Here is a 13048-nt window from a genome sequence, read left to right as displayed (position 1 = left end):
TTGGCGACCCCTTGAGAAGAAAAAATCTGTTCTTAAATAAAATTAAAATTGTACTGGTTAAGCATTGTATTTTCTGAAATTTAAGATTATTTTAGAATAATCTAGTCCAGGTTTAAATTGTCTAACGATGTGGTGGAAGAAATGGACCCAAACATCGATCGATTTAGACATAAAACTTTGGGTCTTCGTTGCAAAATGATTCAGTCCAACTTTGATCTTTTAAATTTATTTATGTTTTAAACATAAATGATCAAAGGAGGCTGTACTCAAGTAATAATAGCTCTACTATACTAAAATAATAGTAAAAGGTAGCCATCCATAAATTTGTCAAGTATGTGTAAAAAATATTTGGTATTGTTCAAAACATCAGTGATATAATATTTACAAAGTACATCATAACTCAGACCAAAATATAAAGTTTTGTGAAAATGTTTGTAATTTATATTTATATAAATAACATAATTGCAAAAATAAAAAACAAGGCAAAATAAACTTTTGGTTAAAGCTAACTTGTTCATTCTAGATAAAGTAAAAGTAAGAAGTGCAGCGTAGTAAAAAAATAATATTCCTAAAGAGTTTTTTTTCTCCCAAAAAAAAAATTACTCAGGTAAATATAACTTAATATCACAGAACTCTGGTCACGATTCTTTAGAAAAACAGCGACGTATCCGAAACGTTTATGAAGCGGAAGTTACGCAAGTGAGTACAGAAATACCTTAAGAAAACGAAGTTGATAGAAAAAAATATATAGAGATATTTTTTTGATTTTCTTATTTATTTTTTGTTTGTTCGTTTTGGGTGTGGGTAATATACATTTAGCATCCCGGTGTTCACACTGCGCTCCAGTAGATGGCGGCAATGCACATCAATAAAAGAGGAGAAGAAGAAGAAGCCCGTCGATGGTTGAGGTCAGGTGACTGTTGTAATGCGTATAGATCTTTTGACGGGAGTAATGTTTTTATGGAAATGTTGGTAAATATGGACCATTGGAGACGGTTATGTCCTTTGACGGATCTTTTCCGCCCGAAATTCGTTGTCCTGGTTCTGTTCTACTTAGTTTGGGCCGCAGGAGGTGAGTTTAACGGAAATACCCGAATGTTTCGTTTTCTCTGATTTGCTTCTCTCTCCTCAGCTCGGCCTGATTCTGTCGGTTCGGGTTCAGTCAGTTAACTCGGACATGAAACATTTTAGCCTTTATTATTAAACATTTTTTCCTATGTTCGTGTTGAGTCAGTAGAACTGTCCGAATTCGGAAGGGAAGTTTCTCAAGGAGGCCGCTGAAAAAAAGGGAAGAGGCCTCTGAGGCCTGGTTCACCTTCTATAAAGCTTTTATTTGTAGGAACCTGTCGGAACTTTACCTGTAGTGTTGACTGAAAAGAAGTCCAGTTTTTTTTTTCTTGAGTTAACAAGGTTTTTCTTTCGGCGTATCAAACAGTTTGGAAATGTTTTTGAAATAATAATAATAATAATAATAAATAATAATAAAAACCAAAGACGGCATAAAATCCAGAAAAAGTATACATTTAGAATAAATGTCAGAATAGAATATACTTTATTGGTGCCCAATGGGAAATATCAGATTTTACCTGGATTATACCTTATATTTAAGGTTTAAAAATACCTTGAGTAAAAACAGGATTAAATAACAACAAAAAATCAATGTGAAGCAAAGATTAAGTCAGAATTACCTTTCAGGATGCATTTAAAGTATAATCCATATATATGAAAAGATAAAATTATAAAAATTCCTGTAAAAGGCAGGATTGAAATCAAGATACTGTCAGAAAAAATATAAATAAAATCCAGGTAAATCATGATGTAATTAGAAAAAAGACAAGATTAAAATCTGGATAACAGTCGAGATATAAACAGAAGACATTTAAGAAATGATTCAGGTCAAGAAAGGATAAAAATCCTTCATTAAATCAAAGTAAAAGCAGAACAAAACAGAGATAATTTCAGGATTAAGTTATTACCAGAACAAAGCTGGATAAAATCTGAATGATGTCTGATTATGAAGCTGCGATGATTTTGGAATATAATCAGGATACATTTAAGATATATTCCAGGTAAAGCCAAGATGAAATGACAACAAATCCAAAATAAAGTAAGGCATTAAACAGATTTAAAATCAGGGTTAATCTATGATAACATTTTAATATAATAGAGGAAAATAAAGGATTAATAAAAGCCAGGATAAAATCCAGAGAAGCCAAGAGATACCTGGGATAGAATCTGGATATTTTATTCATGGTTTTCACAATACAATGTTTATTTTCTTCAGATCCTGTGACGACGCCACAGCCGATCGACGTTGTGATCGACCAATCAAGTGTGAACTGGACCTCAACAGCGAGTGACGTGACGTTTACAGTCGAGTCTCACGAGTGAGTTCTGCTGGAAAAGTTCTGCTAATGTGGGATGACACCAATTAAATCAGGAACAAAGTCTGGATAGGAATTCAGAAACGATTTGGGTAAAATCATAAGATGAAGATTAAATCAAATCAGGACAAAATCCAAATATGTTTTAGGAAAACATCTAACATAAATTGGGGTAGAATTAGGAGATGGTCTAATATGGAACAGGTGAAATCCAGATTATTTTTTGGTGGAAATCAAAATAAAATTGGATGAAAATGTTTATAGCCTCTCGCCGGAAATGAAGCTGGAGAGAGGCAGCAGCAACCCTCTCCGCCCCATTAGGAACAAGGGTGTAAAGAAAATGGATGAATGGATGGATGAAAATATTTATATTGAAAACTATATTAACTTTGAGGCAGAATAAAATCTTAGAATGGCGACGATGGAAAGATTTATTTCAATTAAAGTTGTCAATTTATGGAATAATTTTGASAGTGAGATTAAACAAAGTAAGTCTCTCTGTTTTTAAATGAAAATAATTATGATGAAGCAATATGGCATTTAATAAGGTGGTGGGTTGATGTGTATTTAAAATTTTTTGTGTATTAGAAATATGTTTTTAGTAGGTTCTGAGTTGAATAACTAGTTTTAGTTTCTGTGAACATTATACGTTTATACTTCTTTCTGCTCCTTTTCATTCATGATTTCTTTTGTTGCATGAACTGTTCATATTATTGAATGAATGAAATAAATAAATAMATTTTATTAAATAAAACTTAAAGAGAAACAGGAACAGATCAGTTATGACAGTTAAAAAATCGGGGAGAAAATAAAGCTCAAAATAAAATAAAATACAAGTTTTAAATCATATAGAACTAAAGGAAATTAAAAGTAGTTGTATATTTTAGAGTCTCAATTATTATATTTAGATTTTTTTGAATATATTTCATAAATGCATCGCAGGTGTATTTTATAACTTTTTGGTCTTTTTTTTTGTCCTCAGCTTTGAGTCGGGTTGGACGCCCATAGAGACGTGCAGAGAGATGCGCTTCACTTCCTGTGATTTGAGTTGGGAGGAAAGCAGCAGCAGCTGCATTCGGCATCGTGTTACAGCTTGGAGAAACGGGATTGAGTCTGAGCCTGTTGAGGCCTGCAGCAGAGATGGTAATAAGCCAGATGTTTGCTGCTGTTCGGTTAAACGATGATCACCTGGAATTTTCCAGTCGTCCTTTATAACTTTTTATTTTTCTCCATGGAATAATTATACAAAATAAATTTGCTCTATTTTTTTCCTTCTTGGCATATGTAAATGTTTCAGATCATTAAACATAACCTGAGTAGATGGAAATGTAGTTTTCAAGGGATGCTTTTATCTGTTAATGGTGAAATGTATCCAAATCAACATGGCCGCTTGATATCACGCATTTAGTATAACTGGTAATGAGTCTTTTTCATCACCGTCGAGGAATTTTCTTTGTAGATTTTTGATTCTGCAAACAAATCTGCAAAGAAAACCCCCAAATCAGAGGGTTTTCGAGCATAATCAGCATTTTAAAAATCAAATTTAAAGCTACAGTATGAACTTTTATTAAACTGTTTTTTTAACCTATTTATTAAATTGACTGCAGAATATAAGACAGATAATCTATGAAAAGATCGATCTCCTCCAACTCCTCCTTGAGCTACTACTATCATCTAAATAATGCACCACTCCCGACCAAAAACAACCAATCAGAGCCAAGAGGAGGGTGCTAGCGCCATCAATCAACCTCATGTGCTCGCTTCAAAATATGCCAATGGAGGAAAAACAACTCATCTTTAAGGGAAAACCATTTATCCACATAATYGGTGGCTATGCTAACTAGCCTTAGAGTTTACAACAAGCTCTGCTATCAGGAAGAAACTTTAGGGAKGAGCAACACCACTCTGAGAGTGATTAACAGCACTAAGACTATCCTCCTGGCCCTGATTGGGCGTTTTTCGTTGGCCCTGGGTGAAGGCAGAGGAGCTAAATTTTTTTCACAGATTATCTGTCTCATTCCACACTGTCATGACATAGTGACAGTTTCAATGAATATGTTAAAAAATATTGTTTATAAAAGTTACAAATTGCAACTTTAAGGAGAAGATAATGGATGATAGATTTTAGCCTCATTTTATTAGGATCAAATGCACAAAATGGTAAAGAAAAAAAGAGTCTGAGGACTCGACCCTGAGGCACTCCACAACTCAGACAAAGAAATAAAGAATGTAAAATAGTACATAAACACTGGTTGAACAAGTACGAGTAATAAAAAAAAGCAAAACCTTTTGTTACTGTTCAGAACTGGAAGAAATTCAGGAGGATACCAAGAAGGTCAACAACCTGACACACATCAAAAAAGAAAACCTAGTTAGTCTGCTTCTAGCTGTGGTTAACCTTCAGACCGGCGTGGTTTGTAYGATGTGAGAGGTGTGAAAATCTTCAAAACACTCAAAGTGAAGGATCTATTTCGTAACTGAGCTGTTAAGGTTCARTGTCGGGCCATACTAACGAGATGAAWATGTCATGATAAGTTTATAATTTCTGAAGATTGATTGAGCTCCAGAGTCTCGGGTCGTYAACGGACTGAATCCAACCAGTATTCCTGTCTCTTCCAGGCCATCCGTGCTCTCCGAACTTCACTCTGACCGCAGCGCCTGAATCCCTCACAGTCAACCTGAAGAGAAACCACAATCTGCATGAGGAGCATGCAGACAAATTGAAACATYKGATCTACTTTTGGAAAAAAGGAGAGCAACCGAAGGTGAAGAGTGAAATGTTTTATCACCAGATATTCTCATTAACTCAACTATTAACTCTGCTTTTTTTTTTCTTTTTTTGTTTTCAGAATGAGAAAGTCACCTTGTCCTCAGTGTTAATCGATGGCCTGGAAGTTGGCGAGACGTACTGTGTGACGGTGCAGTTTGCTTTTCATTTGAAGRAATACGGTCCAGCCAGCTGTATGCAGTGTGAAACCATCCCTAGCTCCAGTAAGAGCCTGTTGTTTACCCCTCCAGTTGTTTTCTGCCCCATTTTAACTGCTCACTAACTGAAATTAACTGGATAAAGCCACRTATTTCATGTAGGATGCAACCCAGGATGATTGAAGATGATTATGGAGGTCGGTGTTATTTATTTAAAAGGTCCTGTTTTCTCCTCAGGTGGATCAAAACAGACGCAGATCATCGTCATCTGCATCGTCCTTTTGGGKATCGTTCTTTTAGTTGTTTTTGCATACGTCCACCTCTTCAAATCCAAGAAAATCAAAGAGATCCTTCAACCTCCGTACATGATCCCAATGGTGAGAACCCGCTTTGTTTTTCAAACAGGAAGTTAGACATCAGTTTGTTTGTTTGTTTGTTTTCTTATGAGAATGATTTGTGCTCTTTATATCTATTTTTCTTTTTCATTTTTAATATCAGGACATAAACAGTAAATTAATAGCATTTTAGTGTTGGACTGAACTCTGCATGCTGGGTCACTGGTTGCTATGGTGATTCCCTCCTTTTCTAGAAGGGAKGGAAAATCACTTTGAGCCTCAAACAAACCGTCACTCTGTAAAAATGTTACGTTGTGTTGAAAAAGTTCTTGAACCAGATGTGGTAGAATCTTCTGATGGCCTGACACGTGAATCTTTGTGTCTACGGTGTGGGATGTTGTAGATGTCAGAGGTTAAAGAGAACTTTGGTTTCCCGTTGTGAGGGGAAGATTCAGAGGAGCATTAGAACAGAAGTGAATGGGAGGAAAATGTGTGAACTTTGCTTTCTGAGGGGATGCCAATGGTGCACCATTGGTTCCGGTGCCAATGCGCTTTTCTATTTAATTTTTTTATGTAATTTTCTGTCTCAAAGAAAAAAAAACATCATCTTTTTGCAAAATTTTATAATTATCTTTACTTTGCTATTTTAAAGTAGAAATAAAATGACAGTTCTTTAAAAATTACAMCAAATTTCTCATTATAGGTGTTTATGTAAAATTATAAGTTGTCTTTTTTTTAATAGTTGTGACATTTGCAGGTTAAATGAGTTTTATTTGGTTTGCCTGAAGGTAAAAATGGTAACAGTTAATCTGGTTTCATTCAAACTTTAAAAAAGGTTTTTCTTCTTCGTGTTCACTCTGACTGATCATAATCTTCTGTCCTCCAGACGTTCAAAGAGCCGCTTCCGCAGCACAACTACCAGCCTGTGGCCGTGAGTCCCTCAGAGGAACGTTACGACGCTGTTTCCGTTATAATTCCATATGAGTCCAGAGGAGTCTGACCTTCGCTTCCTGCTGGGACTAAAAACTTTACAGATTTAATCTGTAAATCTTCTCCTTTCATGGAGGAGCGCTCCTAACTTGGTCCTGGCAGGTGAAACTGTTGAGGTCTGGAAAATGGAGGAGGTTCTGTTACAAACAGGCCTTAACCAGCAGCTGTTTGCACTTTTCAATGTTGATATTTCTGTTAAATACTGAAGATTAGCTGGACTGCKGCTTCCCCAGGTTCATCAGCACTYGTTCAGACGGACCAAATTTGGGTAGAGGAGCCAGAAACTGTACCCTTTTTTCTAAAAAGTTGCTCAAATAAATGTGACTAGTTACCACCCACCTGTGATCCCAACAGAAATCCTCACCAGTTAAAGTCCAGACATCCCAGTAAGAATCTAATCAAATCCCTGGTTTTTATATTTATAAAATTGAGTTATTTTTTYCTCTGAATGTCCCAAAGTGAGTCGGACTGGACTGCTKCTTTGTTTTTACGCGGTGGTTTTAATGTTTTTGACTCATAGCTGTGAACGCTAACAGAGCAATCACTGAAACGTCCTSAARAGGATCCATGAATCTCTCCACTTTCRCCGATTTTCCTGCTTCCTGTTATGGAGTTTAAAGCTGCATGCTTTTAATTTGAAAGGCAGCGACCCGGAAGTAGGGCACTCTCGGGACGTTCGACCTTCTTTTGTGTCTTTATTTTACCAGAACGTTTCCTACAGTCTGAACAAAAAGGGAATTATCMTCTGTCCCAGTGATTCTGTGTTCCTGGAAAATGGGGGRGTCGCTTATTGTTTATTCTTCCGGAGTCTTAGCAGCCTGATAACTTCCTCTTCCAGTGGACTAAAATGGCGGTTGCTGGGATGAAGTGGATTGGATCCTCACGTGCCATCCTATCCTGCCAAAGTTGGATTYAACAATGGAAAACCTGGATTCAGATCCAGCAGCCAGAATGTGTTGAACTGTTTTCTCCACTGGATCAGTAACGTTTGTACAAATCTGTGTTTATCTTTGTGATTTTATTTTATTTTTTGCTCAGGACTTTATCTTTCTGCCTCATCGTGGTGCCTAACAGACTGAAACGAGTCAAATAAACCTGTATTCTTGTCTGCAACTGAACCCAGGATCTYTACGTTTCACTTYATGGTTTCTTTTGGTTTAAACTTGTCAGTAGAAAAATAAATAAAATGTAGGGTAAAAAATCAAGTTTTCTGATGTTTTTATTTAGCTATATATGTAACATTCCAGTGTAAGARTWGATTTTCATTAATATTGAGTCCCATTTTATGTACATCCACTGAGCTATTCATCAAAAGGGAGTTTTATCTCAACTGAGCGAAAGCATTAAAATGAATCCTGAAGTTTAATCTCCTTATGTGGTTCTTTTTTATTGTGAACACATTCATGCCTATGTAAATTTGAGGATTTACATCCAGCTGGATTTCATTGTCAAAAGTTAGACATGAATCCTAAAAGGTTACAGTTAAATAAAATGAGAGATTAAGGAGCCGCTTCAGTCTGACAGCTCAAGTTGATRGCAGTAAATTACTGATTGGGATTGAGTTATAGTTTTTGCTTATTTGTTTTGCAAGTATGTGTACATGTCATTTTTTTTCTTTTTTTTTAATCGGCAAGATCCATGTGATTTTATTTATTCATTTATGTTTAAGATTGAAATGTCATTTATTTGAATTGTTTCTTTTTAAATTCTTTCATTTAGTTCTATTTATTACATTATTTTTTCATTTATTTTATACATTTTTATTTATTACATATTAAGTTGCCTTATATTTACATATGTTCTTTTAATTCTGCAACATTTTAATTTATCTTTTTTAGCAGTATATTTCTTAATAGTAATATTTAGCTTTTTGTTTGTACGTAATTGATTATATTTTCTTTTTGACTAGATTAAACTATAGTTCTTTTTAGGCAGGTCAGTTGAGATGAAAGAGATTGTTTAAACCCCTTGTAGTTGCACTATCGACCAGCAGGGGGCGGAAACGTCGCTTGCGGCTGTTTCTCGACCCGTATGCAAACGAAAGGAAGATGACCCAGAGAAGCAGGAACATCCGTATTTGATTTGAAGTAATCTGAGTATTATTCAGGGTAATCGGGGTAAATAAAGGTGAGTAGTAGGTTATTAAGCTGCATGTTGACATTATGAAGCAGATTTACTCATTCTGACGTTAATACGGGTTGGTTATAGACATTTGTCGCTCCGACAGACCAAACGTTTGATTTTAAATCCAATTAAAAAGCTCTAATAATTTATCTAAGTGTCAAAATTCGTTTTTTCRAAGTGAGCAGAGCTTTCTGTTGCTAAAATGTAAAGAAGGATTTTTGTAAAATGAAACTAAACCCTGAGAGCTGCTTCATTTAGAGGCTGAAATATGCTTTTACAGTCATTTACTGAGAAACTGTMAAATAATCAATTCATTATTTTATTTTATTTATCATAGCTGCTCTCCAGTTTTAGAGACAGAATAATAGAAATTGAGAATGTTAATTAGACCGCTCAGTGTCTTCATGCATATTTTCAGAGCCTCGGTTTCCAGGCGGAGCTGCAGGAAGTCCAGTAGGACCGAGCCAAAGAAACGGATCGATCGCTGGGAGGAAAACCCTGCGGATGATGGCTGGCTTCCTGGACAACTTCCGCTGGCCGGAGTGTGACTGGTTTGACTGGGGAGAGCGGAGGAACACCGTGGCCTCGGTGGTGGCTGGATCCCTGGTTAGTGGCACCCCGATGGGTGTTAAACTGAATAACAGTTTATTGGTTTCATGGGTTCCTGTTTCTGAGCAGTTTCTGTGTTTCTGCAGTTCTTCACCGGCTGGTGGATCATGATCGATGCTGCAGTCATGTACCCCACTCAGGACATGATGAACCATTCATTCCACACATGTGGAGTTTTTTCCACCATCGCTTTCTTCATGTGAGGAACAAAATAGCAGATGGAAAACTGATGGATGGATGGATGAAACAATGAATGGTTGGATGAGTGGATGGATRGAGTGAACCATGATTKGATGGATGGATGTATGGAAGGATGAAACCATACTTTGATGGACGAGTGAGTGGATGGATGCTTGGATGACCTCACCAGTAACATAAAACCAGGTAGTCCCAGTAAAACCAGTATCAGAACATTCTGTCCTGTTCAGTAATGGCCGCCCCGGTTTTAATRGCCGCCGCTGTTCCTCTCTGTTCCAGGATTAACGCCGTTTCCAACRGCCAGGTCAGAGGAGACGCGTACGGCGAGGGCTGCCTTGGGCGGACAGGTGAGTTTGAGCCCTGGTTCTGATGGCTTCTGGTTCTGTTGGGTTCTGGTTCTGATCACTGGGGTAGTTAAAGCTCCCATCAGTTTTTGGTCGCATCCTTCTAAACCTGATGTGTTTCTGGAACTCCAGGCGCTCGTCTCTGGCTCTTCATCGGATTCATGATGATGTTTGGGTCGTTCATCGGCTCCATCTGGATCCTATTTGGAGCGTACGTCATGCCAAGTAGGTTTCCTTCCATCTCCTCCATGTTTGTTTGTTTTTATTCTTCTGATTCAGACAGAAAACTAAGAAAGAAACAGGTTTCTGTGTAAATTAACAGATGATGTCTCAAAAAAACAAGATTTAAACTAGACAGCATATACTCTTCAGAACTTGCTTTTAGATTTTTTTATAAATTAACTCTGTGAAAGCAGATTTTTCCTATACCTTAATATAGGAAAGGTGTCCAATATAGGGGTGTCCAATATATGGTTCGAGGTCCATTTGTGACTGTTGGGATGATTTTGTGCGGCCCCCAAAAGCAATTCCAGAATGACGCAAATTTGATCAAATGTTGATAAAGACGGACAATTTAAAAAAAAATTTTTTACACAATTTTAATAAAATCTCATTAAAATTTGCATCTATAGCAAGTAGTATTTGTTTTAATATTTTTTGCATATTKTATGCCTTTCTTTTAGTAATGCAAAAAGATTCCCTCCAAAAACCCACTTTCAGTCAAGATCTTTAATGATTTRCGGAATTGTTTTCTATCTAGTCAAATCTGACAACTTTGGTTGTAGAAAATTGATCAAAAGAAAAAAAAAATATTTCATTCTGTATATTTTACAAATAAAAAGTATAAAATTAGGTCTCAGATGTACTTTCAGTTTAAAAGTATTGACCCATGTAAGAAAATATTTGGACATCTCGGCCTTGATTTGCCCGAAGATATTCCTCTGGCATCAGGTTTCGTATTTTATCTTAAATACTAAATGTTCTGGTCAAACTTCCACTTCTATGCTGATGGTACTGTGATGTATCAAACTCTCCAGTGGCTTCAACAATCTTTTAACAATAATATGTCAGTGGTCTGAAAACAATTAAAAACTTTGATGTTCCCCTTTTCTCAGAGAAAGATGTTGCTCCGGGTCTGGCCGTGTTCTTTCAGAACGCCTTCATCTTCTTCAGGTGAGTAAAACCTGGAACTCAGATGTAAARTCAAGCGGCTCCTGGKTTTTGTTGCATTAAGCATTGCTGCTTAATGATGCTGCTTAATGATCTTGAAGCTAGAAATAGTTACCATTTGAAGTGTTTCAGATGAGAAAACACTGAGATAGAAATAAGACGCAGGAAGTTAAGGTGGCAAAGAGAAGTCACCAAAATTAAAAGCTACGACACAAGAAAAAAAAAGATTTAACTACAGCAAAAGCCACAACAGAAGTTAAGAAACTAACAAGTTTGTCAACTTTTGTTTTAGCATAGTTTTCATTTTAGCATAACTTTTGTTTTAGCATAGTTTCAGCGTTAGCATAAATTCCATTTCAGGATAAACTCCATTTTAGCATAGCATGATTTCTGTTTTACCATTATTCCTAAAACTGTTTTTGCATAACTTTTATTTTAGCATAAATTCTGTTTTATTGTTCTGTTGTGTATTTGGCCTCTGTTGACCCTTCTGGGCCACCRTACTGAGTTGCCTGAATAACCAACAACAGCGTTTGTCTGCAGTTCTCTGATCTACAAGTTTGGCCGCACAGAAAACCTTTGGGGTTAACCGGCGAGCCGTCCTGCTGTCTTCACCTTTTACTCTTTTCATCTGACTTTGTCACTGCTGTATCTGTAAATATTCCCTGCTCCTGAAATATTAGCATGTTTTTAATAGTTTTTTAAAATGAGAATTAGATTTTAATGCCTCACATGTTGACATTAGATATCAAAAGGGATATTTTTTGTGTTTTACATGCAGGTAAAGAGTGACTTTCAGGCTGATTTTTGTATATCCTAAAGGGAAACAGAAAGAACAGATGAGTCCAGAACCTCGCAGGTTAAATTATTTATGTGGTTCTGCTGAGTAAATATGGAAGCTGCTCTTTATCGTCACTTTGGGGGTAATTTATGAACTTTGAAACCACTGGAACATTTTTAATTATAGCTGTAAAGTATGTAATTTATTTTTTTCAGTTTCTGTTGTTTTAGTTATGTTAATTTTATTTATTAACATGTAAATATTTAGATTTTTGTATTGACAAAGCATCTGCCTGCTGCTGTTTAGACTTTAGTTTTTATTTTTATTTAAATCAAGGGATCCAGTGATTGCTAAGRTAACAGCATTAATCTGTTCTCTTTCAGGGGTACGATAGAAATGTGTTTTTGTTTTTTAATGATCTTGTACTTCCTGTATTGTTTTTTAAACTGGATATATTTGAGTTTTTATTATTCCTGTACCTTTTTAATGAAAAAGAAGCAGAAGAGTCAGTGTCCATAAGAAAAGGCCGGTCATTAAAGGGTTATTCTGAAAAATTAACACCTTGTTCTCTGTTTTATTTTGCTTTTTTTATAAATATGGTACATTTTTAATCGATCTTTGTTTAAATGTTTTGCCAAATACATCCCACTGATTTACAATCTAAAGATGCAGGCTGAACACAAAGTAAAAATGAAAACAGATTAATGTAAAAAAGTAAAAGGATAAAATAAAAAAGTAATTTYCGTCTGATTATTACTGATTACAAAATATCAGCTGTGTGTACTTGCTCTTCTCTTCCACAGGGGGCAGCATGGAGCTCCAGCTTCACGTCAGTAACTGGAAATCCTGCTCCAAAGCAGGAAATCAGCTGWTTACCTGTAAAGTTACATTAAGCGATGGTGAGATCACTTCCTGTCAGGGCAGTCGAGTTTTCATTTACACGTTTTTATTTTAACGGTAAAAACAAAGCCATATAAAAAAACAAAGCAGCAAATGTTTGTTTCAACAACCAGCTAAGTGCTTTTTGTTATTTTTTTAGTGATTTACTAGAAATAAAAAAAATAGAGGTTAATAAATCTTAATACTTTTACTCAGTTTATTTGGCTTTTTAAAGAAAATGTTCGAATCTAGACCATTACAGATAAAAACAATGGTTTGTAAGTAAATCTAAATTAATTTAAAGGTAAA

General features: G+C 35.8%; 2 protein-coding genes across 2 annotated transcripts; both read left to right on the top strand.

Annotated features, from left to right (window-relative positions):
- Nucleotides 1-878: 878 nt before the first annotated feature.
- On the top strand, nucleotides 879-7839 carry ifngr2 (interferon gamma receptor 2). The gene is made up of 7 exons (XM_008404137.2): nucleotides 879-1072; nucleotides 2285-2387; nucleotides 3367-3527; nucleotides 5004-5149; nucleotides 5234-5375; nucleotides 5547-5686; nucleotides 6531-7839. The coding sequence occupies exons 1-7, from the start codon at nucleotides 961-963 to the stop codon at nucleotides 6642-6644; spliced, it is 918 nt and encodes a 305-aa protein (XP_008402359.2). The 5' UTR covers nucleotides 879-960; the 3' UTR covers nucleotides 6645-7839.
- Nucleotides 7840-8647: 808 nt separating this feature from the next.
- On the top strand, nucleotides 8648-12418 carry LOC103461783 (transmembrane protein 50B). Its single transcript, XM_008404135.2, has 7 exons — nucleotides 8648-8761; nucleotides 9177-9364; nucleotides 9454-9566; nucleotides 9845-9912; nucleotides 10042-10134; nucleotides 11025-11082; nucleotides 11623-12418. Exons 2-7 carry the CDS (start codon nucleotides 9263-9265, stop codon nucleotides 11666-11668), a joined length of 480 nt encoding a protein of 159 aa, XP_008402357.1. The 5' UTR covers nucleotides 8648-8761; nucleotides 9177-9262; the 3' UTR covers nucleotides 11669-12418.
- The last annotated feature ends 630 nt before the right edge of the window (nucleotides 12419-13048 follow it).

This window comes from Poecilia reticulata, linkage group LG2 (assembly GCF_000633615.1).
Source record: "Poecilia reticulata strain Guanapo linkage group LG2, Guppy_female_1.0+MT, whole genome shotgun sequence".
Lineage (NCBI taxonomy): Eukaryota > Metazoa > Chordata > Actinopteri > Cyprinodontiformes > Poeciliidae > Poecilia > Poecilia reticulata.
The sequence above is the reverse complement of the archived record's forward strand: the minus strand, read 5'-3'. Positions and strand labels throughout refer to the sequence as shown.